Source organism: Sycon ciliatum, chromosome 7, assembly GCF_964019385.1.
Source record: "Sycon ciliatum chromosome 7, ocSycCili1.1, whole genome shotgun sequence".
NCBI classification, from domain to species: domain Eukaryota; kingdom Metazoa; phylum Porifera; class Calcarea; order Leucosolenida; family Sycettidae; genus Sycon; species Sycon ciliatum.
Window position 1 is genome coordinate 34,335,438 of NC_088649.1, and position 26,531 is coordinate 34,361,968.

Below are 26,531 nucleotides of genomic sequence, written 5' to 3' on the forward strand. Positions count from 1 at the left end.
AAGGAGCCTGATTGGAGTTTCTCGTGGCATAGGACGGCCACACAGAGACACTTTGGGATTTTCTGAATATAAAATACCGTACGCACGATGCTGAGATCAATTTGTGCGATATCAAATTGTTTGTGATCTACCAAATCGAGCAGAACGGGATCCAAACACAAGCTTACCGACGGTTAGGCTGCCGACCTGACTGGACAAATGATCCCTGGCTTCACCAGACGCCAGACGTCGGACACCATGTCCTTTGCCTCGACGTCCATCTCCAAAAAGAACTCCATCTTCGTCGTGAAAAGGCTTGAAATACTCAATATTCAACCGAGATTCGCGGTCTCACCCTTTCTCAGATCGAATCATTTTTTGTTGTAGCAGTTGCAGGGCAGATCCCTGCCACTACTTCAACAGAAGATGGCTCCAAAGCATGCCTGGAACAAGCCATATCGAGGTTGCAAGCCACCCCTCTCAGCACTTTTTTTGAAGAAATTCGAAATTTCAATGGTGGAAGATATACTATGAAGAGAATTTCAAAAAGTATATTTCGCGGAGCGATCGCTCAACCAACGTCATTCAAACTTTGCAGGATGGTTCAGACGTACATGCTAGGCATGGAACCACAGAAGATGATATCATAGCTGACACACAGAGTCACACACACAGCAGATCCGTGTGCACAGATACTAAATTAGTGGACGTCGTCATCTTCTTCCCGCTGATCTCAAATGTACGATGACGTGCTATTTCGCCTGACGATTGTCACGTGGTAGAAGTGCGTTGCATCTGGCTGTGTTAGAAGCTTTGTATATCCGTAAGTTAGATCCTGAACTTTGCGTACAGAAAGAAAATGTGTTGTCGCTACAATTGTTTGGTGTTACTCCTCGTCGAGGTGTTAACAATGTAACTTAATTTGCTCACTATGTTCTTGTCACTATCATTATTTCCTTCGAGTTTTGTGTCGTGCTGAACTTGATAATTTTCCACCTTGTCACGAGTGTTGTTATCTCATATCTTTACGCTATAAAAGTTTTAGTCTTTCCAACTTGAGCCATTCCCTGTATAATCCTTGATGAGAAGGGACCGAAAACGTTCGGATACTTTGACAAGTGCCTTATTTTTGACTGGATGTGTGTTTGCGTGATACTTGCGACCCAACACGTACTTTCATTATTATTATTATTATTATTATTTAAATAACCGACGAGGAGACAACAGTCGTAAAATAGCAATGAAAAATATCAATTGTGCACTCATAATCATGTATAAACAATTAAAATGAAACAATTCCAGAACGTTTTCGTGTGACCATCATCAGTGGAACATCGTCACATAGTAAGAATCACTAAAACAACCAGTTATATAGCTAGAGTAACATGAAAACACACGCGTTATGCATAACCGCTAGCTGTGCTGCATTCTCACGCTTCTTTTCATGTTACTCTAGCTATATAACTGGTTGTTTTAGTGATTCTTACTATGTGACGATGTTCCACTGATGATGGTCACACGAAAACGTTCTGGAATTGTTTCATTTTAATTGTTTATACATGATTATGAGTGCACAATTGATATTTTTCATTGCTATTATTATTTGAAACTCGGATGTTGAGCCATAAATAAATGTGGAAGAGAAAAAGACTTATGGATACGAGTTAAGAGTAACTCTCCATCACTGTAACATGATACTATATACAGTCAGAAAGTGCAATAACTAGGCACAAAACTGACAGAGTACTGAAACATTCGACGTCCTGACACCTAGCTTCAACACATCTCCGTAGCGCTAACCGACAGCCTTCCAACTTGGAAGGTTCAAGGTTATGGAAAGACCAAAGAGGGGAAGGCAAGCGCAACGAAAACGAGCAAAAGCTACAGTCCCAACGGAACAAAGAATGTCGATTGTTACTGGACGATGACGAGACCAGTACGATATTTGACAAAGCGGTCTAACTACAATTCGAAGCAGCAAAGCAGCACACCACCCAACTTGGGTGGGTCATAAATATCAAAGATAAGTTAAGAAGGGGGAAGCTTTGCGAAAACGAATTGTACAAGCCGAAAGTCAAACTCCTACAGTACTCCTCATGCATGACATTGTGATGGACTAGTTGACTACAAAACAAGTTGTTTCACACGACGTACGTTTCGCCGTATGGTTCATGACGGCTCATCAGGTGTGCAATTTGAAACTCGGATGTTGAGCCATAAATAAATGTGGAAGAGAAAAAGACTTATGGATACGAGTTAAGAGTAACTCTCCATCACTGTTACATGATACTATATACAGTCAGAAAGTGCAATAACTAGGCACAAAACTGACAGAGTACTGAAACATTCGACGTCCTGACACCTAGCTTCAACACATCTCCGTAGATGTGTTGAAGCTAGGTGTCAGGACGTCGAATGTTTCAGTACTCTGTCAGTTTTGTGCCTAGTTATTGCACTTTCTGACTGTATATAGTATCATGTTACAGTGATGGAGAGTTACTCTTAACTCGTATCCATAAGTCTTTTTCTCTTCCACATTTATTTATGGCTCAACATCCGAGTTTCAAATTGCACACCTGATGAGCCGTCATGAACCATACGGCGAAACGTACGTCGTGTGAAACAACTTGTTTTGTAGTCAACTAGTCCATCACAATGTCATGCATGAGGAGTACTGTAGGAGTTTGACTTTCGGCTTGTACAATTCGTTTTCGCAAAGCTTCCCCCTTCTTAACTTATCTTTGATATTTATGACCCACCCAAGTTGGGTGGTGTGCTGCTTTGCTGCTTCGAATTGTAGTTAGACCGCTTTGTCAAATATCGTACTGGTCTCGTCATCGTCCAGTAACAATCGACATTCTTTGTTCCGTTGGGACTGTAGCTTTTGCTCGTTTTCGTTGCGCTTGCCTTCCCCTCTTTGGTCTTTCCATAACCTTGAACCTTCCAAGTTGGAAGGCTGTCGGTTAGCGCTACGGAGATGTGTTGAAGCTAGGTGTCAGGACGTCGAATGTTTCAGTACTCTGTCAGTTTTGTGCCTAGTTATTGCACTTTCTGACTGTATATAGTATCATGTTACAGTGATGGAGAGTTACTCTTAACTCGTATCCATAAGTCTTTTTCTCTTCCACAGCTATTATTATTATTATTATTATTATTATTGAAGTCTGAAGAAAATATTGAACGGCCTCTGCTGGGATGATGACTACACCGTAGCTCAGTGGTTAGAGCATCGCTGGCTACAAGCGAGGGTCCCTGGTTCGAGTCCTGGTGGTGACAGTCAATTTTTTCTTCAGACTTTTCCCGTTTGTCTCTTTCCCTCAAACCAGTTAATATTATTATTATTATTGTCCTGGTGGTGACAGTCAATTTTTCTTCAGACTTTTCCCGTTTGTCTCTTTCCCTCAAACCAGTTAATATTTTATGACTTGGGGCTCCCCGCGTGCTAGTTTGTACGTAAAGTGTGTGGGTTACAGTGAGGGCTGCGTCCCACCCGCCTGTGTGGATTCACAGGAAGTGTGAGTTACGAAGTCTGAAAAAAATGTTGAACGGTCCTTGCTGGGCTGACGACTACACCATAGCTCAGTGGTTAGAGCATCGCTTGCTACAAGCGAAGGTCCCTGGTTCGTGTCCTGGTGGTGACAGTCAATTTTTCTTCAGACTTTTCCCGTTTGTCTCTTTCCCTCAAGCCAGTTAATATTATTATTATTATTAAAAAAATGTTGAACGGCCTCTGCTGGGATGACGACTACACCATAGCTCAGTGGTTAGAGCATCGCTGGCTACAAGCGAGGGTCCCTGGTTCGAGTCCTGGTGGTGACAGTCATTTTTTTCTTCAGACTTTTCCCGTTTGTCTCTTTCCCTCAAACCAGTTAATATTATTATTATTATTATTATTAAAAAAATGTTGAACGGCCTCTGCTGGGATGACGACTACACCATAGCTCAGTGGTTAGAGCATCGCTGGCTACAAGCGAGGGTCCCTGGTTCGAGTCCTGGTGGTGACAGTCAATTTTTTCTTCAGACTTTTCCCGTTTGTCTCTTTCCCTCAAACCAGTTAATATTATTATTATTATTATTATTAGACCACACGACGCTTGCAGACGAGAGAACAAACAGTTCCCCAGCCATATTTCACGATAGAAAGTAAAAAATATATATAAAAAAATAAATAAAAAATAAAAAAAAGTAGTGATACTCTTGATTTTGCTCCAGTCTCTCCAGAGGCGTGGGTTCGAATCCCACCGCTGCCACTATGTGTAACATTCTCCCAATGCACAAGTTAGATAGTTTCCTAACCACAACTAGAACAGCACTGTCATTATAGTGTCTGGGACCATGATTCTCAACCAAAACCACACTCGAGTGAAGTGAAAACAAAGAACCAAACAAAGAACAAAAAGAACAGAAAGCCTGCACATGGCATAAAGAATCCAAGATGGGTGCCATGACATCATCAGAGTCTACAGTGAAAGGAAAAAGGAATGAGTTGCCGAGTCTGGGGTTTGAACCTGTGAGAGGCGATTTGTATGAAACCGTGAACTTAGGTAAAACTACAACTTGGGAAAGACAACAAGGTTATTATTATTATTATTAGACACAATCTCATAGCATGTGACAAGCATAGCTAATGCAGGGACAGAATCCCCTGAGACAAGGGCGTTGAGCCAGCCACAGCAATAGTAAGCTAGGAAAACAAAGCAAATATGAATTAAAGCAAAAAATGAATGGAAAATTCCAAAGAAAAACGATTAACGGAAGTGAGCACTATCAAAATTCGTGCATCAACCAGGTATTCGAGAATGTTCTTCGATAATTTAGAAAAGCGATCCTGTCAGCTTTTCTATTATTGTGTTCACATGGCAAGAAAAACGACACCGCTATGCTACGTAAGTTTCTACGTAAGGTGCTCGGTATTTCACTTAGGCTACGTAAGTCTCTACGTAAGGTGTTCGGTATTAGATCTACCAACGCGTGGTAGCCGCGTGCTGTGCACGTGCACGGCAGACATTGTGATGCAGTGCAGTCCGTGTTCGGATTTGCATGCGCGAGGAACTTCCTCCTTTGGAACTGCTTCTTGTATGAGCTGTTTCGGATATTTCGTCTCCTGGCCTGGCTTATTTCGTTTCGGCGCTGCTGAGACCTCCTTTCGCGGAATATTACTCAATGACAGGTGAGTTGACCAGTTCCCTTTGATTCTTTTGCTTGTGTTGACTCTTTCATTTACGAAAAGTGTGCTCATTTTGGGCGGAATGCAATAAATAATGGAAAAGCTGACAGGATCTCTTTTCAAAATTTAGCTTTTCCGCTGCCGAGGCCTCTTTTTACGGAATACTCGATGACAGGTGATCTCTGAGTTGACCGGTTTCCTTCGATTCATTTGCTTATGCTCACCCTTTCATTTACGGAAACGTGTGCAGATTTTATTCGGATTTAGATCCATTTTTATCTCTTTGCCCTTGTCTACAGTGTGCGAAGAACGCGACTTCACCTTCTTGACGGTAAGGCTTATGTTAGGTGTGTTGTCGAAATACTCATATTCATTGTACATTGGTACGTTACAAGTAAGGCACTGGTCAGTGGCATACTATCGTTGGCAGTTCCCAATCTGGAGGGAAAGGTTCAAGGACCCATTGACCGAGTTTGCAAAATAAATTCGCATATCAGGGGAAATCTTTATTGTGGAGAGGTTCAGTAAACTTGTTTGCGTCATACGAAACAAGTCAAAGGGTGCAGTCTCGTCTCGTGAAGATCTCGTACTTGTATGATTGGATTTGTTTATTCGAGTCTGGGCTGTTTGATTTATTATTTGTGAGTTCCGCCGAGATTGCACTGCCCCAAATGAAGTTTCGTGCCGCCAAAGCAAGAATTACGATCTGCAATCTGTTTGAAGTACCTGCAAGAATGTGCTGTACATGTATCGTACTTTCTCTGTTGCTGTTTCAGTTGCCGTCATGTTGCTAAAGAAACGTTCAGTGACTCACTTGTTTCATACGAGACGAGTCAATGAGTTGGTGTGGCTTAGAATCTTTCGCTGTAGAAGAAATCTATTCGTATGTCTATTGGAGAAATAATTGTATTCACTGGTTATAAAATAGGTTAAGACAAACTCACAGAATAAATACCATCGGTCCCTTGGTGTTCGTCCTAAAGAGGTTCGACTGGATATCATTCATACTCACCAAAAGATGTGTAAGATTTTATTATTATGGAGTGCCTTGTTTATCTCTCAGTACCTCCAACCATAGCCTTGCCCTTTTATCCTCAGGATCAGTGTAGTTGTTGGAACAAGGTGTCGGACTCAGCAATGTATTTGTTTACATTTTAAAACATGTTTATTGTTCCTCCTTTGCTGTGTTGTTTTAGAAAATCGTGGACTAACAGTTTGAAGTCATTGAACTACTTCCAAAAGTTGTATCGACATCAACAGGGTTACGATTTCAGTGCAATATGATGCAGGATGACCTTATCACGATAAACCATTATAAACACAGAATCAACAAAAACATCTGCGACACGCACCTGGTTACATTTCTCAAATAAATCTGATCGAGGGTGGGGAAATCTGAAATATCTGAAAGGCAAGACAATTTTATGACAGAGTCATGAAAATTCTGCTACAGCAACATGCACAGAATGACCTCCGTATAAAAAAGTATCACCACGGTCCACCACTACTTTTTTTACAGGAAGCAAAACTCCACAACTCTTTATTGCACTCAGAAAAATAATAAGGCACCCATTTTGATAGTCCAGGGGATGGCCCACGCCTGGTAAAAAGAATAAACAGAAAAGAAAAAAAAGAAAAATAATAAGGCACCCATTTTGATAATCCAGGGGATGGCCCACGCCTGGTAAAAAGAAGAAAAATAGAAAAGAATCATGACAAGTACATGACTAGACCTCTAGACAAAAATGTACATGTCTGACTTTAGTTCAACAGTCCTGCAAGGAAACACGTGCCTCGGCTACTACTATAGATGTCCCTGGTGACACGGTGTGCGGATGAGGATCTTGCCCCACGAAGGCACATCACGCTAGCTCGGATTAATGCAAAGCTTAGCTTGCAGCGAAGCCATGCCATCGTCACGGAGTACGGCTCCTTCAGCTTGTCAGATAGCATGCTGGCAAGACGCTTGAACAGGGCCGATGCACACTTGCTAGTGCCACCAGTGGCTGACAGCACTACTGGCACGAACGTGGCGCGGTCAACCTCAAGCAGACGCTGCTCATATCTCCGGCGTTTCTCCTTTTCATGGCGTGCATACACTGAGGAAACTGAGGCAGCGCGATTTGAGGCAGCGTAGTGGTTGAAAACCCTTATATCAAGAAAGGTGCGCTCAAATCGGCCACCCCAGATTCCGTTGGCGGCAACATCAAGACGAGCCTGATCAGCGGTCGTTGTGGACAGAAGCCGGAATTTCTCTCCGGTGACTGGCTGCAGCATCGGTTCTGTGCACACACCATGCGTGACCTGACGCAGAACATCAGCCGTGAGGTCTCGAATTTCATTGTGTCGAACTGGGGAATCCCCCAGTACTGCAGGACAAGGCATGGGTGACGTCAAAGTTACCATCGCCACATACGCATCCTGATGGCAGGCGTGCTGGTGTCCACCCGTACCGGAGACAGAGGGCATCGCGAAACTCCGCCTTGGACAAACGAAATCCATGGATGGTTAGACAGCTAGAGGCCCCCTTCTCCGAAGCTAGGGTCAATTGCAGCTCAAGCTCTGCTCCAGCACCATCATTGAAAGACTTCACGGCTGCCAGGAGGTTGGTTCGCAAAGTCGTACGTACCTCTGCCTTCATGCTGAGAACTTGCGCCGCAGTGCCATCTAGGGAGGAATCTTGGGCGATTAGTTTCTCCCACAGGGATGTCGTGATCTTGCGTGAATTGCGGTAGTTGCCGCCCATAGATGTCGGGTCGGTGATGCCAAGACCACCATGGCGACATGGGAAGGCCAGCAGTGCACGCTCCTGAGAAGACGGTGGCGCGTGGCCTGTCAGAGCTGGGATCAGGATGTCCCGAATCACGTCTTCAAGACGACCAAACAGTGCAGGGGCATCCTCAAGGGTTCTTGAGAGAAAGGACCACCGCGGCTGTAGTCCCTGAATGAAGGCACTGTAGGCTGCCTGAGGTTGAGTCGATGCAAATTCAGCCAGACGACGAATCTGCTGGACCCAGTCGGTGACCTTATTAGCAACGTACTCTTCCACAAAGGACGGCGTTCCAAGGGCTGCTCCTTGATGACGACACCCATCCTTCTCAATACGCACACCAGTACCAGCAAAAATCACAGTGGCTTCCTCGTACGCCTCGGGTTTCACGAGCAGGATAGACTTTGTTGCATTCAGGAAGTACCCATAATCCGACCCTTTTGCATTCAGGTCATCCCACCATCGCCGTAGCGGGCGTAGGCGGCCGCCAGCTGAAGAATCATCCGCGTACCATTCCTGTACCACGTCGGCAGAAGCAACATCAGCGATAAGCGGGGTGACACCTGTGAGAGCATGCATGGTATTCGTTGCTCTAACTTCTGTCTGACATTCCTTGTTGCACCCGCCGGCTACCATGGCTCATTGATGGTCTCCCGACATGTAATACATTCCCGTTGACTTTGTGTCACCGCCAGATCCTTTTACTTCTGGTGTCCGTTTCATGTTCATCTATTGCTCGCTTGCGCGCTGGCATGCAACTGGCGTGCTCTCATGCGTACAGTGCATACAACGAAGAACTACGTCAGTTCCACTCAGTTTTTTAGAGTTGGCGTGGAACAAACTTGTGTTTTTCGCTCTCCCACATTCTCTGCTTCTTCTCCAATAATTATATGAACACTGTTCGCCAAAGAACTCGTTGTGGATGTTGTTGCGAGTGCGTGTCCGGGAGTGAGTTGGGGCGGTAGTGATTATCTAACAGCTTGGTGCCGAAACCCGGTTTGGTGGAGTAGCAGTGTGCAATACGATGTCGACGTTTAAGTTTGATAGTTTTGTTCGGCCGTTTCGTGGAAAAGGTGATAACCTTGCTGCGTTTTGGTCTAAGTTCCTGGTCCTTGGAGAACTGCACAAATGGGACTCGGAGGAAAAACAGATGGCGCATCTGCCATTGTTGCTGGATGGTTCTGCGTTCCTGGTGTTTGACCAGTTGTCCGCAGAGGATCAGAAGAAGACCGTGGCGGTGAAGGCTGCTTTGGAGGCGGCGTTCGCGCCCAGCCCGGCGGAGTCCTACCATCTATTCGTAGGGCGGCAGCTGGCCCTGGATGAGCCTGTCAACACCTACGTGGCAGACCTGAAGCGCCTGCTGACATTGTAAGGCCACAAGGTTGCTGCGGATGGGAAAGACCCGTTGCTCGTGGAGCAGTTGATCAGCGGTCTACCTCAAGAGTATGGGAAAACCGTCCGGCTGGCCAACGCCATGAAGAGCCTTACCGTCGCGGAGCTGACTGGACAGGTGAGGACGATGCAGTCAGCGGCAGGGGTCGCTCAGGCGGTGGCTGCATTCCGATCTGGTCCCCCGCCACAGAGTCAGTCGCTGATGTGCTATGGCTGTGGCCAAGTGGGTCACATGCGCCGTAGCTGCCCGAATCAGCAGCGTCGTGGCAGTGGACAGCGCGGTGGCGGTGGACAGCGAGGTGGCGTTGGTGGGCCCCCACAGTCGACTTGGCCAAGGACGACCACGGATGATCCAGCCAAGAGGAGTGGACCCACGTGCTATCGCTGTCATCAGGTGGGCCACCTGAGGAAAGATTGTCCTCAGAGGTCAGATTCTGGACGCGTGGCCGCCACAGCAGCAGCCCCAGCAGCGTCGCACCCGCGGACGGATTTCTGCCTGGCTATGCCCCGGCCTTCGTCGCAGCTGATTCGAGTTGCAGTGGAGGTGCAGGTCGAAAACGCGCATTGGAGCCGCCAAGCGTCAGTTGTCGACACGGGTTGCACTCGGTCCCTGATCGAGTGGCCAGTTGTCCAGCAGCTGGGTATGCAGTCCAGCCTGAAGGAGACCGGCGACCGGCTGATCACGGTGGACGGCACACCCTTGGACGTCACCGGCAGCGTGGACATGACGCTGAAGCGCGAGGATGGCTCGGTCTACCTGCCGACGATCAAGGTTTCGTTGCTCGTCGTGCCGAACCTCGACGCCCTCAACACCGATATCGTGATCGGATCGGACATCGTGTCCCAAGTTGGTGGTGTCAGCATCTCCCATGATCAGCCGGGAGGCCAGTTATCGTCCGTTGTGTTCGGCCCCGCACGTGACGTCGCCTCGGTCGGCGTGGCGGCTGCCACGGAGAAGCTGTCACGGCATACCTCGGTCAGCGACGGCGATGGTCAGGTCACGCTGCGGATGGACGACATTGAGGCAACCTGGCGCGACGACCTAGGCTTCTGGGAAGCCACCTGGCCTGTGTTCTTCCACTGATGGCTGTCGACCAGGCTCACAAGGCGTCGACTCCCGTGCGGCCGTGCTTGGACTACCGCGCTCTGAATGAGTGTCTCGTGTCGCACCCAGGCCTGGATGCGCCGGCTTGCGGCCAGAAGCTGCGCGAGTGGCGACTCGAGGACGGTGATAGCGCTCTCCTTGATCTGAGCAAGGCGTACCTCCAGATCCGGATGGCTCCCCGTCTGTACTGCTATCAAGCGATCGTGTGGCAAGGAGAGTTGTTTGCCATGACGCGCATGGGGTTCGGCCTCAACGTCGCGCCGAAGATCCTCGACATGGTCGTGAAGTGGGTGGCCAAAGACCTCGACGGCGTGGACAACTATGTCGACGACTTGCGTGTGCCGGACTCCCGAGTGGCGGCCACGATCCAGCAGCTCGAGCGCTACGGCCTGAAGTGCAAGCCTGCCGAGAAGCTCCCTACTGCTGGGGTGCTGGGCCTCCAGCTCTCAACTCAATACGGCACCATCAACTGGCAACGTCGCCGTGACGTCTGCCTGCAGCTACCGGAGGCGCCCACCAAGCGCGCCGTGTTCAGCTGGTGTGGCAAGCTCGTCAGCCATTACCCCGTCTGTGCGTGGCTGCGACCGACGACGAATTGGCTGAAGCGGATGATCGGCGAATCCGTCGGCTGGGATGTCGCCGTGCCACCTCGTCTGCTGCAGCTCTGCCGCGACCTCCAGACCCAAGTCAACGAGCACGATCCGGTGCGTGGCGTATGGTCGGTGCAGCATGACGACGCAACGGAGTGGCACGTGTGGTGCGATGTGTCGGGAATCGCGCTGGGTGTCGTGGTGCAAGTCAACGGCGAGGTCATCGAGGACCGCAGCTGGCTGCGCCCGGCTGACGACAAACGGCATATCAACATCGCTGAGTTGGACACCGTCATCAAGGGCCTCAACGCGGCTGCCAATTGGCCTGCGCGGAAGATCCGCCTCCACACAGATTCCAAGACCGTGCATGGCTGGCTTCGTCAGATCCTCGGGAAAGAGCGCCGCGTGAAGGTTGGCGGGCTCCACGAGCTGCTCGTCAAGCGTCGGTTGCAGATCATTGACGACAGCTCACGCGCGTTCCGACGTCCTGGCTGGCCTGCACATCGGATAACAGCGCGACGGATGTTGCTGCCAGCCTCGCCATCATGCCGAGTCTGTCGATGGCCGAGATCCTGGCCGGGCAGGAGGACAATGGTGCACTCCAGGCAGTGAAGGCCGCAGTGATCGCTGGGGACGACCTCCCGCCTGACAGTGGCTTCCAGAACATCCGCGGTCAGCTGCAAGTTCAAGACGGCGTCTTACAGCGCAGCGTCAAGCTTCCGCCGAACGACGTCAAGTGCGTTCCTGTGCTTGAAATATGACCCAATCGAACTCAACCCGGGTCGAAAACTCTCATGCAAACAAAGCCATACTAATGTAGTCATTGACTGCGTTCATTCGTATGCACCACAGTCCACTTCAGGGTTGGTTCTGTTAGGTTCATGCATTATTCCATTGGCCTGGGTAGCTACTTGCGCGTCCATATTTGCCATAGCTACCCAGGCCCTATATATTGCGTTGCCTCTCTTCAAATCTCTCTCTCAACTCTCTTCAAATAATCGCTCTCTTGAGTCGAGCTCACTCAGTCTAGTCATAATGTAGTTATTGCGTTGCGTTGCGTCGCTCTCTTGAGTCGAGCTCTCTCACTAGTCACAATGTAGGTGTTGCCTTGCGTTGTGTCAGAATGTCCAACAATGGCGTTCAACAGTTCACATAACCAGAATTGGCGCCGCAAGACATCGGCGGTGAGCCAGCTCCCGATCCGTTGCGTATACGGTTCAAGTACCAAATCTACTACAAAGTAGTACAGAATGTGCCCAAATGCTACGATAGGTTTGCCAATTGAATTATTTGTTCCTTCAGTAGTTCAAGGTCTTTCGGTGATGGCCACTTGTTGCTACCTTTTACTGGAGATCATGAAACTACTTCTACATAATATATTGCAGTCTACAAGTGGTAAGCGATGGCGTCAAAATTATGCTGCCAAATGTTGATGAAGTTACTTGGTCCGGCTCATCGCAATTGTCGCTTATCTATCACCACTAAGAACAGGAGTTTTGGTGCCGCTCTGTGAAATTGCCAATAGGCATAGTGAGGAAGCATGATACATGAATACTCTCCGCCAAAAGAAAAAAAATCAGCCATGGAATCAGGTGAAGCGAGTCATAGAAGGGAAGCAAGGTAAGCAAAATGCACGAAATAAATCAGCGAAGGAGCGCGTTATTGCACTCACACTCTTACAGGTACAGAGTCCATTCAACTCTCCATCACTCGAGCTTCCGCAGTTACATGAGCTGACATTAAATTGCTGGTGTCTAGCGGCTGGTGTAGACTGGCAGAGAATCTCTTGCTTTGTCAGCCTGTGGTATGGCAGCAATGGGAAAGGAACAGTTGTGTCTGTCACTTCGGTGCTTGAAGGAACCGTGGGCACAACCAAAACGTCTCTCGCATGCGCGCATCGCATCGAAAACACCTTTATTCTTCAGCATGACGCTCATACTCCTCTGCCGTGCACGCGCGCCTGTCACGCTCTCCAGGATGTCAGTTGCCCCTGCTGCAGTTCCAGTCTTCGGGTCGTTGCGCTAGGCTTTTGGCAACACAGACAGTGAATGGCCAGATTTCCACTTCCCAGAAAAGTCGAACACATAGCGATTCAAAGCGCTAGTCACGATCATTTTTTCTTTGGTGCCTCATTTGATCTTGCCATCACAATCTCCCAAGCAAAAGTAAGTTAGATATCGTGATTGGGCTGGGTTTTACCTGTCAAAAAGTGCGTGGGAGATAAGCGACAATTGCGAAGAGCCGGACTAAGTACAAGAACTTGCCAACGTATCATCGTATTTTTATTTGTTTCAATTGTAGTTGTCTCATAAGTTGCACAACAGTCAAGCAGATCATCCGAGAAGGACGGGTTGCTATGCTGACTTATTTGCCACCTTGAAGCCACTACAAGAATGGCGAATGGACCTCCTCTCTTGCTTCAATTTAGGAAAATTTAGCACAAATATTGGTGTGGAATTTAGACAAAGTCTGGCTCCAGGCACCGGCGATCACCGGCACAAACGGTTCAAAAACCACTTTTGGTCAAAATTCTACGGGATCGGTGCCGAAACATACGCACTACACTAACATTCTCACCGGCACTCTCACGGTCCCCACCATCGTCGCTCCCCGACTCATTGCTCCTTTTACCGTCCGTACCATCATCCGCTTCCTCTGGGGAGGAAGGACGTGACGGCATGGTGACGGCTGAGTCCAGTTCATGGCCAGCAATCGTGGACATCTGAGAGTTGTAATTTGTGTACTCCTCCGAGACGTTATTTTTGGCCTGCTGGGCCAAGCACAAGGAAGCAATCTGCAAAAAACTGAAGAAAATGGTTGTTTGATCCTTTGGTGTAATCTTTGTTTCTAGTCGAAGCTAGTTGCTGTTTGGATCAGAAACGCTGAAATTGACTATTTTCTGCATGTACTCATGCATGTACTCATGTACTCAGGCATTCAGTCTCACTCGTATTTTAGCTCATTTTCTGGAATGGATGCTGCTCTGCGACCCTTGGTGAATATTTTCTGCGCTCGTGGAGCAGCTGAAAAGGACCACTGGTATGTCTGGTTCCTGGTTTGAAAGTGGAGAGTCTACGTTTGTGCCTTTGAACAGGAGTAGAGAGTGATAAAGGTACGTCTGTAGCTTATTTTCGAGTGCTTCTCGTACATTTTTGATGGTGATAGAAAATTCTCAGACCAAAGTCAGACCAAAGTCAGCGCGAAGATGGCCGTACAGCTTTCTTGTGGATTTTTTAGTTGTTTCATCTCGTATCTATGTCAGTATCGTGATGGTGAAGTGGAGAGGGTGATTTCCTTCCTCTAGGCTTCGTTCGGCCGACTTTGCTTCGTCCTCGTTGAAAAGTGATCCTGAAAAAAAGGTCGATTCGCAAAATTATGTTGATTTTCTATGTACGTGATGACATGCGATTGCTGGCTATGATGGACAAAGTCAGGCGGGATAACAGCGAGAGCGCAGAGGAAGCGGATGATGGTACGGACGGTGAAGGGAGCAATGAGTCGGGGAGCGACGATGGTGGTGACCGTGAGAGTGCCGGTGAGAATGTTAGTGTTGTGCGTAGGTTTCTTGGTAGCAAGTCTTCAGTGTACAATCATCTGCTAGCTAGTCCTGATTGTTGCAATTCGTATTCCGGCTCTTCTTTCACTGTATTGTGACGTGGTCGTCATGGTTATGGAGCACAGTTAAAAGTTTTGGAAGCCATCTATCAGCGTCTGTATAAGCCTAATTTGTGTGTACAGAAAGATAGTATAATCGGGTTGAAATTATTCAAGTAACGTGTCGTGTTTGGTGCGGCCAAGCTTGGCCGTTAATGTTCTAGGTGTAATGTACTGCTGTTATTTGTTATCACTTTGTCCTCCCTTCTTTCTTTCTCTTGTTTGTTCATTTTTCATTTGCAAGTTTATTGTTAGCACACGCATTCGTTATTGCTCTCGCTTTCGTTGTTAAAATTCACACTTGTAAATTTACTGCTGTTGTTCTTAGTGTTATTTCTCTCACTTAGATTTTCTATAATAGTTCAATTTTGTTTTCAGTGTCCTTTAGTACAATGACGATTCCTGATGAGTGTTGTACGAAAATTTGTTTGAATCCTTATTTTCTCTACACCATTTTTTCATATTTTCATCGTTTTATTGCACATCGTCTCCACAGTTTTACATTGCATGAATATAGTGTACACAAAATAATGTCGATTCAGCTTGTCTTTTTCATTGCGGTTATGAAATTTGTAAGTTGAAGCTTTCAAACGACAGACAACGTAGAACTCACATGGCCGACGAGGCAGTGTTTGAGCACGACATGAGAACTCCTTTGCTACATGTACACAATCCACAGGCATTGGAAGGCTCACTCCAAGCTAGCACCATATAAATCACGGCCACCGATAAGAACTGCGAATATCCAAAGGAAATAACCAGATGCACAACCAGAACAGTACAGAAAACATTACGGTTTCTGCTAGAAACTCCAAAATACAACACAGCAGTGTTGTCAATTACCTTAACATACTATTTGTATACGTACACGAGGGCGCTAAACAATCTAATTTTGCGGACAAGATGAGAAAATCAACGCTGAGGAGACAGAGCAGGGACAACCGAAGCAATACGTATAATCTGGATAAATCAAACCCTAATATGCCAGGAAAAACCTCTAAATAATTGGGCATTCCAATTATACAACCCCGAGAAAATATGCCCATTTCAAGTGAGGTTCGAATTACCTGACATTGCTTTGTTGAAATCTTTTTGATAGAAATCCACCCTGGAAGAGTTGAGGACTCTTGTGTGGGGTAGGGCTTTGCTGTTTGCGTTGTGCAGAGGTTACTACATGTAACTTGTCTGTTTGAGCACTCTGGCAAGGTACGTTCAGGCCTGCTTTAAATCTGGCTTTGGAAAATTTAATTTTCATTGCTATCAGGTTCGGCCTCATTTCCTTTCTGCTGCGCTGATGAGTCCACAAAGGACGAAACAGTTCTGTCCACAGATTGAGTAGAAATCCAGCCTGGAATATAATAGTCAATGTCCGTAACGACCAAACATGTTTTTTCTTTATTTTGTTTTTTCTTATTTTACTAGGGAATTCCCAACCGGGAACCCTAAGAAAGTCTTGATGGATGATCGAAATTCAGCAGGTGAATTAGAAAGGTGGTGCGCAGGTGGCAGTGCATTCCACCGGTCAGCCTACATAAGAAATTGCACTCAAACCATAGCGTGTGCTAGCAGGGGTAAAACAAGCACGGCAGACACCTGACCACGGGTAAGTGCAGCAGTGTGAGCACTATGAGCACGAAGAGTAAAGCGGTCTTGTCAGGAGAGAGCAAGCAAGGCCATTCAGGCAGCGATGCACAAATACATAGGTCTTGAAATTGAGTCGTTGTTCAAGGGTGTATACATTGGTGTTACTGTAGAGAAGGGCAGTTGGGGTCATTCTATCCAAGGAAAAAAATTCTCTTTAGTGCTAAGCGGCTGGCAGCAAGAGGTTTGTTATAAAGAGCTTGCAACAAACAGTGTACATATGCGGTGCTGCCATACTCAAGAGTAGACTGAATTATAGGGAGGTAGAACAGTCGCTTGCCAAAGATACTGATATTCTGCTTTGCAAGCACAAAGGCTCCTACTTTCTTGTTAACAGATGTACACACCGCTGCTACTTGGTCAGAAAAGGATAGATGCTCATCAACGAACTTTCCAAAATAGCGGGCGGAAGCAGAGGGGCAATGGGGGTGTCACGACAGAGAACTGCTGTACCAGGGGCAGCTCTTTACCAGGGTGGCAAAGTATTAAACCTGGGTCTTAGATGGATTCAATAAAAGTCCTTTCCTTTCAAGATAGCCATCGAGAGCAGCCAGGTCCTCACTCAGTCGAGTAGCTACTTTTTGACCGGAATGGCTACGGATATGAAAGGTTATATCATCTGCGAAGAGTTTGTTAGATGAATGTCTGAAGCATTATGGTGCATGGTTGGTTGGTTGTGTTTATTTGAATTCGCAAACCGAATGGACTGAATATGTCAAAATGACAAGGAAGTGAATGAGGTCTAAGTAACCCAGGCATGGGAAAACTTGCAAAGGAGACTCAGATGAAACGAAAATATGAGAAAGGAAACATCGCATATGTCTATATACAAACGAGCAGCGGCCCAAGGACTGAGCCTTGAGGGACGCCTCTTGTGCATGGAAGGGCATAACCAAGTTCCTGTCCCACTCGAACTCTCTGAACATGGTTTGAAATCACCGGACATGGCCGGCATGGCTCTGATTAGCCGGAGGTGGACCTTGTTTGCCCACTGTAATGGTTTGATCTGGAGGGCCTCCGTTCCTTGGATATTGGGCGAAACCCAATAATCGACTAAAATACGCACTGAAAAAAGGTACAAGAACGAGGGGTCACTGCTGCTTACAACAACACAGGGCAGCCAAACTAACTTCGTTCGCATCACGATCCAAGTTACCTAGTCATGTTTAGTCATCCATCTATAGATTGGGGACTTGCTGAGTCCCTCAAACGAATTAATCACTTCAACCTGTCCAATGGTGACCATCACGAAGGCAACCTTCAAGAGCCAGTAGCGGCGAGGTTACGTCCTGAAATTGGGTGTAGACCACCACCATAGTCTGCTACAATATGTCCTCGAGCGCCAACAAGTGGTCTTGACTAAAGTTATCCAACCGAGTGGCAGGAAAGCACACACGGAGCGCCTCAATATGCATTTTGCATCGAGCACAGGGACATAATGGGAATAGTCCATACTGTCGCAGAAACTCGAACTAAGCCCCCTCGATGCATCACTTGCTGCCAACAGCCCAACTGAACAATGACGAGAACGAATAACTGTTGCTGTATGATGTATGATGTAGAAGGTTATTTACCGTCGTACCAAAAATGCCTGCTTTGATACATGTGGACGACAGAGGGAATGAGAGAGCGAGGAAGGGTAGAATGTGGACGACAGAGGGAATGAGAGAGCGAGGAAGGGTAGAATGTGGACGACAGAGGGAATGAGAGAGCGAGGAAGGGTAGAATATAATTTTAAAAGTGAGTCAACCTCTGGGCTACACTAAACCAAAAACGGAATGGGAAACCTACATACAAAATAGCATCACACAATATTGCGTAGCACGTTTCCTATTCTTTAGACCGCTATACCACAGAAACACACTAGCCAAAAAGCATTTAAACAAAGCCATGGTGCGCTTCTACCAGGGCACAGGACTGAAGGTCGCGGGGCTAGTAGTAGTAGCAGTAGTAATACTACTTCCTCCGCGTCATTAAAATTGTCGCTTCGCACAGCGCAATATTTGTGACTTGGCTTGTCTTAGTCAGACTGTCGGAATCGCTGTTTTCTGGGTTCGACCACTGGTGCAACCCTTCCTGCGCAATGTCTACTTGTTACTGAAGCCATGGTGGTCTCTGACTGTGTCGGAGCTCTCTTCCGCACCAAGAAAATTCATCGCGCTCCGCACTATTCCGCCCCAGAGCGCATTTCGTTTTCTGGAGTTCGTGCCGTCCCACATCGTTCGCATGGGCATTTATCAAGACTGCAAGCTCGGATATAAGAATCCTGGTATCTCTCCTGAATACGAAATGCTGAACTTGACGATGGCAAGAACAAAGTGGTCTCAAAATCCTAAAAGGCGCTACTTGTGGCGCATGTTGCATGCAGCGAAGCTAGCAGGTCTGAAAACATCGACAAAATCAGCGAAGCGCTTGCCAAGGAAAGAAGGTGCGGAACTGCTTACCCTGCCCGCTGGAAGGTCGTTACAGTGTACTTGAAAAATGCTAGCCAGCCTTCGTCGCCTGCCACCTGGAGGCATGGATCGCTTGAAAACGAAGTTTCTTGACCTGAATTTGAACGCGCGTCTTGTTCAGCGTATTGTTGAGTGCTGAAGGGTCTGCCTCAAACTCTGATGAAGACGTCGACCTTAGTTGCAAGTGCAGCAAAGCGGGAAGCCACAAACTAAAGCTTGGTCCGTCGACAATGCTCTGCCTCAATTTCTAGCTGATTTCTTTGCCTTCGAGTGGACGAAATAAATTCGAAATATTGCTCTGGGAAGCGACAACTTTTATGACGCGGAGGAAGTAGTAGGGATGTTAAGCAATGCGAAAGTTCGAATTTTTGGATGGGATTATATTTCGCGAAACTTTATTTCGAAAAAGGAACCTTGTGAGGTTTAGCAACCCGAAATGACTTCTCTTGAGGTTATTTGTACTTCCTCCGTATACAAAAACTTCGTGACCTTTTTCAACAGTGGTTTTGAGCAAGAACCTGCTCGGCGAACCGCGCCAAAGGCTGTCATCATGGTTATTGACAACCTACATTCATTGGTGAGGTAAGTTTGGTTGATCCCGAACAGATTCTCCACGGAAGCCATGCGTGTGAGGACGTTGCCGACAGGAACTCACGAGTCAAATGAAAAAATAACTAACACCTTGCTCGAAATTGACACCGGGACGAAGTGGAGATCGCGGCTAGAACATGGAGTCACGCGGCACTCGCTGCCCTGAAGCTGGCCAGGCTCGTACTTGCGGAGCGCGGCCCCATAGATCCACGCAGCGTGAGAACATAATTATTTCGGTTCCGCTTGCACTGCAAGATGAAACATTTCAGTCGTCGTGCAACCAGCGCAAACTCCGGATCGGAATGTCGACGACCTGGCTTTATCCGCCTCCCTCCACTCAGACGGCTCCTTAGTCGCCAAGGGGAATCGCAGGGACCTCCTCGAAGCCGTTGTAGAATACTGGGAGGATTATCCTACCGAGCAAATGCGAAGCTTGTGGATGTGCTTGAGCGACTCGTTTCACGGCATAATGGAAGTCGTAGGTTGGAACGACTGAATACGACTGAATATAATATTTAAAAAATAAATATAGCTATGAATAGGATGAAGGCCGCAGACATCACGCAACTACGTTACTTGTTTGACATGTATTACTGTGTATTTTATAACAAAAATATTATTGAAAACCCAGAATCGATTTTCTCGTTCCTATCATCAGTGGGAAAAAAATACGGAACTAAGGATACAACCAAGGAAACTGAAGTTAAGTACTGTAAATAGAAAGGTGCTAGAAATAACATCAAGATACAAGTGCAATAAAACCACTAGAGGAAACGCAAAAAGCAGAGGCTGTTGAGGCAGTTTGTGTACGTATTCATAAGCCTGTTTTGTGTAAGCAAAAAGAGCACGTTGTTGCACTGAAGTTGTATTCGCAGGTTGACACTTCGTTCAGTGCCTTCTCACCTTTGGTTACGTAATCTTGTTACCTTTTTGCGTTTACTCTAGTGGTTTTATTGCACTTGTATCTTGATGTTATTTCTAACACCTTTCTATTTACAGTACTTAACTTCAGTTTCTTTGGTTGTATCCTTAGTTCCGTATTTTTTCCCACTGATGATAGGAACGAGAAAATCGATTCTGGGTTTTCAATAATATTTTTGTTATAAAATACACAGTAATACATGTCAAAAAAGTAACGTAGTTGCGTGATGTCTGCGGCCTTCATCCTTTTCATAGCTATATTAAAATTATTATCTTCACGTAGATTTAATAGTAATTAACATTCTACTCCCCATGCTAGAGTATAGAGTAGACACACACGCGTGCAGGACGCGACACACCAAAAGACACAAGAGTGAGTTTGGAAGAATGGGAATGTCGGGCAGAGTAGCTGGCCTCAATTGAGTGCGAGTTAACGAATCGTGTGGTCGGCCGACCGAGGGCAGGAGCTGTATATGACCAAGTGGGTCAGCCTGTCCTGAGCAGGAGCGGTTTGTGACCCATGCGAGTTGGTGGGTCGGCCTGCGTTGAGCAGGAGCGGTTTATGACCCATGCGAGTTTAATAGTAGTGCGCGAGCGGCCAGTTACGGAGGAGTGCCCGCATCCGTGTGTTTCAAAATATGTGGAATGGAGTGTAAGAGGAAGAAATGGGATGAGGAGGGTGGGTCAGAATTTGAAAGCTGACTGCAGGCAAGGAAACTGGAAAGACAGCAAGCTCTGTTGTGCGCACAGGAAATCTGCGCATGCGCAGAGCGTGGGCATGTGGTCTATGATACACAGCAGTATTTAGAGAGAGCAAGATTGTGCACACACGTAAGGAGGGTTATGCAACCCGTTATAAAGGCCAACAGCGAAGCAATGGTACGTGACTGTTAACAACGGTAAACTCCTACGTTAACCGAACATTTAATATTCTACTCCCCGTGCTAGAGTATAGAGTAGACACACACGCGTGCAGGACGCGACACACCAAAAGACACAAGAGTGAGTTTGGAAGAATGGGAATGTCGGGCAGAGTAGCTGGCCTCAATTGAGTGCGCGTTAACGAATCGTGTGGTCGGCCTACCGAGGGCAGGAGCTGTATATGACCAAGTGGGTCGGCCTGCGCTGAGCAGGAGCGGTTTATGACCCATGCGAGTTGGTGGGTCGGCCTGCGTTCAGCAGGAGCGGTTTATGACCCATGCCAGTTTAATAGTAGTGCGCGAGAGGCCAGTTACGGAGGAGTGCCCATGCCGACATTCCCATTAGGGCCAGAGGAGATAGCGGGTGATAACAGCCAATATAGATGGTAAGTATGTATTGCACAAGAGCGTTGTTTTAGAGGCATAAAGACAGACTGATATTGTGGAGTAGGATCTCTTTGCACTTACTCAGTGATCGGCTGGACCATGGTGTCAGGCCGCTCCACAGCTGTAGGAGCAAAGGTCCTGACGGCATCCATCTTGTTCCGGGACAGGGCATCAGCGATGGTATTGGAAATTCCTGGCAGGTGCGATGCTCGGATCAGGAAATTGTGCTTCACACAGATTGAGTACAGGGTGCAGATGAGTGCCATGACTGCAGGAGACCGGCTCGTGCCCGTCTTCAGGCACTCCACGACAGCTTGGTTGTCGCACTGAAACTCCACACGCAGCCATTCGATCCCTCATGTGGCGCAGGCCACGACAATGGTGAAGAGCTCCTTATGGGTAATGCTTAGTTCCAGTTGCTGCGGGGACCAGTCACCTCTAAACCAGCAACCATTGAAGAAGGCTCCAAATCCAATGGTGCCACTTGCGTCGGTTTGCGACTGGAGGTCAGCGCTGGGCATCCACTTTTCTAGCAGGAAAAATGACTTCCGTTCCATGTTCACAGAGTCTGGTGCCACCAGCTCAGGTCGCCCTTGGCTGAGGCTGAGAGGTGCAGCATTCGGTGAGATGACATCTCAGATGTGGCCTTGTCGAGGTCATACAGGCGGCGTAAGAATGTACGGGCGGCCGGAATTGCTCTGGAAGCGAACGAGAGGTGGCCCAGAAGTGAGGCGAGTTCGCGTTTGCGAACGCAACCAGATATAGCAGCAGAATGGCCTATCGTGAAACCGTGACACAACCCATACAACACAAAGTGAGAGAAGGAGTGATCAGAATGACGGTTAAGGAGCCCGGCTAATCGGCTAACATTGATGGGGGTTTCCACAGAATGTTTACGGAGCAGACGCTGAGGTGGCGGACTGTCTCCTGCCACATTTGACTGCTGGGTGCTTCCCGCGGCATTGAAGTCACACGTGGGCACGATAGCAGAATGAGTTGTTGCACTGGTCCCTGTTGAAGTTGCGGCAGATAGGCTTCCCAAGATGGGTTGGCGCGCTAGACTGCGGCGGACCTCCACTTCCAGCGCCGTCGGATGGAGGCCCTGGTCTGAAGGGACACCGGGCCTGGGCCACTGGGTGCACCAGAGAACAGCGCGAACATGGCGGGCGACTACGGCTGGTGAATGACGACTGCCACAAATTAGAGTCGATGATAGCCCAGTCGTGCGACAGCGGTTGGGAGGCTATGGCGCGCCGGAAACGCCTGTCATAACTTAGCCATGCCTCCACATGATACGAGTTATTTGCATCCAGAATAGTGGCCTGATATGCCAGCAAATCATTTGCCCTATCTGGAGCCGCCGCGACAATTACTCTCGTGTAGACAGTAAACGCCTCGAGCCATGACGCTACATCATGGACATGGCGGCGCTGGGCCCGAGTTGGCTTCTGTACAAGTTGGACAGAGCGGTTAGCCCCCACAGCTAGCTGGACCACATCGGGCTCCACACCCAGCTGGTCCGGGAGGAGGTCGTCGAAATCAATAAACTCGCCGCGTTCAATTCGCCCGCAAAGTTTATCAGGTACAGAGAGCGACGGACGAGCAGCCGGCGGATGGCCCAATGCATGAACGGAGCTGGAGTTGACAGGCGGCACGACGGCTGCAGCAGATTCCAACTGCTCTACTCGCTCCATCAGGGGCTGGAGGACCTGGCCGACGGCCTGAGAAACAGCCGAAGCAAGTACATCAGGGGCCACACTCAAGGCGGCGGCAGAAGAAACTGACGGCGCAACGTCGGAGACAACAGAGGTCGCGGAGGAAGATAATGGAGTCCCGGTTGGTTGACGACGAACAGGAGTTGGCCTCGCACGCTCATTACTGCCTGCAGCCGAAGTTTGAGTTGCCGCCCCGGGATCATGGGCCACATTCAAGGCGGCGGCAGAAGAAACTGACGGCGCAACGTCGGAGACAACAGAATCCGAGTGGGGAGGTATTCGAGTTCTGGGCGATTGAAGACGAACAGGATTTCGCCGCACATGCACATTACGTCCTGTATCCAAAGGTTGAGCTGCCACTCTGGCCGATGGCGTCTTTTGTCTGGTCGAGAAACGAGCCATCGTGAGAATATAATACTCATCTCTGGCCGCTGAAGACACGTAGTCTGACGGGACTGAGCTGAGAGAGAACAAGGAAAGCGATTACTAAAGACGGCAGCCAATCGGCAGAACTAGGACTGACACTCTGAAGCAGGACGGAGGCAAACTCAAATCAGAAATCAGAATTTTCGAGTTCAGAATTTGAAAGCTGACTGCAGGCAAGGAAACTGGAAAGACAGCAAGCTCTGTTGTGCGCACAGGAAATCTGCGCATGCGCAGAGCGTGGGCATGTGGTCTATGATACACAGCAGTATTTAGAGAGAGCAAGATTGTGCACACACGTAAGGAGGGTTATGCAACCCGTTATAAAGGCCAACAGCGAAGCAATGGTACGTGACTGTTAACAACGGTTAACTCCTACGTTAACCGAACATTAATAATTATAATAATAGTAGAAAGGAAAAGGACATATGGAAACGAGTTAAGAGTAACTCTCCACCACTGTAATGCAGTCCGTAGTGTTTAGGGTTTATCGAGTGTTAGCGGCCGTCGTGAGTTCCCTTTGGGAACGGACACGATAATTTACTTTATTTTTATTTTTATATACAGTCCGAAAGTGCAACAACTCGGCACAAAACTGACAGAGTACTGACACATTCGACGTCCTGACACCTAGCTTCAACACATCTCCGTAGCGCTAACCGACAGCCTTCCAACTTGGAAGGTCCAAGGTTATGGAAAGACCAAAGAAGGGAAGGCAAGCGCAACGGAAACGAGCACAAGCTAGAGTCCCAACGGAACAGAATGTCGATTGTTACTGGACGATGACGAGACCAGTAGGCTCAATACCCGAGTTTCAAATTATAATAATAATAACTTTTAATTATGCTGTTATAAAATGTTCTTTTTTGTCACATTACCCTCAGTTCCGATAATATTCACTGATGAGCCGGACACGAAAATCGATTTTGAATAACATAAAAATCCTTTAAAATTCCATTAACTCGTTGTTGCCTGGCCATGTCTGCATCTATTATATGAGCCCGCATCAGGGAAAACCATCGCTTGTGTTTGATATCAAGTTGATCAAAAAGGGACGTTGAAGTCGAGCGAAAGAAAAGTCGCGGACCTAGTACCTAACAACTATCCATCACCTTTCTGTCTTTCTTGTCACTAGTCTTTCTTTCCGCCTGACAAGCCCGTGTTTGTTTATTTGTCAGTGACTAGCTAGCTAGGCAAGCCCCAGGCCAGGCAAGTGAGGAGACACGGCTGGGAAACCCCACGTACCTTAGCTTGGCTGGCGAATAGGTACGATTTAGGGGCGCGAGCATCGCACGCGCATCGATCGTCGTTGACGCGAATCGCGACACGACACTTTTTGGTGATGACTGCGATGGCGATTGCTCATCAAGGGAGTCAGGTGAAAGCCGCGGAGCTCCAGAGGGCGACTCTCTCCTGCCGCAAAGCGACTCGGCGAGGCTCCAGACTTCGTGTAGAAGAAAGCAGCGCTGATGAGAATTACAACGACTCGAGTGGATATTGTTGAGGGATGAACGACTCCTTCACTAGTAAGTTTGTCGGATATCGACAGTGACGATGCAGAGCAAAGGCGTCTCGATTCATGACTGGAAGAGCCACGAGTGCTAGCGCCAGACAAGATCTGCTTCGTTGGCTTGGACGCTGAGCAACCGTTACTTGAAACATTTATTTGGTCCATGCAGCAGCTCCCAAAAAAATTCAAAAATATGTTCCTGTTGGGTCAAGTTGTTATATCATCCGTATCATGTCTGTCATGATTGTCTGAAGCTATTGTCTGTGTTGTGGTTGACTTCACTCTTTAGTACTATTGACTGGCCTTTCGTACAATACCTATTGATGTCTAGAGACATACTGTCTAGCCTTCCCCTCGTGCGCTTATTGATACACTATCCAGCTGTCCAGTGGCTCTCCTTCTACCGCTCTCTATCTGCTATACTCTTCTTCACACTCTATAAGTTCGTGTCTTCTTTACAATAAAATCAGTTCAGTGACTGACGAGTTAGAGATCACAACATGGTGTCAGAAGCGGCTTGATTACGAATGCAGCCGAGTTGCTTGCAATGTAGTCCTCAAACTGTACTCCTCTTTACCCGTTTTAGCCCTCTCACTCAGGCTCTCTCTAGCAAGTCTGCCTCATTGCAGAAACCGTTCGTCTGCCTCACTGCAGATACCGTCCGTCTGCCTCTAAGCAGAATCCGTCCGTCTACCTCTAACTCTAAGCAGAATCCGTCCGTCTGCCTCTAAGCAGCCTCCCTGCCTCCGCGTTCCTACCGGTCGCAGCTCCTCGTGTAAGTCTCATTGCAGCTCCTGCATAGTCCTCGGACGACGTCAATGACCTCCTCGTTCGAGAACAACTGATCTTGGCCCTCCCGGCCGAAGCCCAAGTCTTCCTCCGTCAAGCGCCTCAGACCGCTACCACAACTGTCGAGCAGGCCGAAACTTACCTGCGAACGGAGAGGACAGAGATGGCGCTCCGCAAGTCTCTCCCGGGTTCACCGCCCCTCGCAAACGCGGCGGAAACCTCAGACAACTCGTCGTACTGTTCGACCTCCGACACTCAGTGTAGTGACGATCCATCGAGTCCGTGGTGGTGCAGCTCACCCTCGGCGTGATTGCCCAGCTACAGCCAAAGACTCGCAAGAAACGAACCGTTTGTTACTTGGTCACTTCCGCGTGTGGCAACAGCGCCACCGTGACACAAGTCAGAAATCCGTGGGTTGTGTTACTGTAAGTACCACCACAGCACCAAACAGTCATGCTGTCCGTGAGTGCGATGCTGACATGGACTGTCCATTCTTAGTTAGGGTAACTCCACGTACTTTCTAC

At 47.9% G+C, this 26,531-nt stretch overlaps 1 protein-coding gene across 1 annotated transcript in view; it reads right to left on the minus strand.

The window, feature by feature from the left end:
- The window catches only part of LOC135821878 (leucine-rich repeat-containing protein 4B-like), a 105,688-nt gene that overhangs the window by 53,609 nt on the left and 25,548 nt on the right, over positions 1 to 26,531 (minus strand). Inside the window, exon 3 of the mRNA XM_065334879.1 lies at positions 15,271 to 15,392. Coding sequence (XP_065190951.1) covers positions 15,271 to 15,392 — 122 coding nt within the window. The remainder of the gene's footprint in view (positions 1 to 15,270; positions 15,393 to 26,531) is intronic.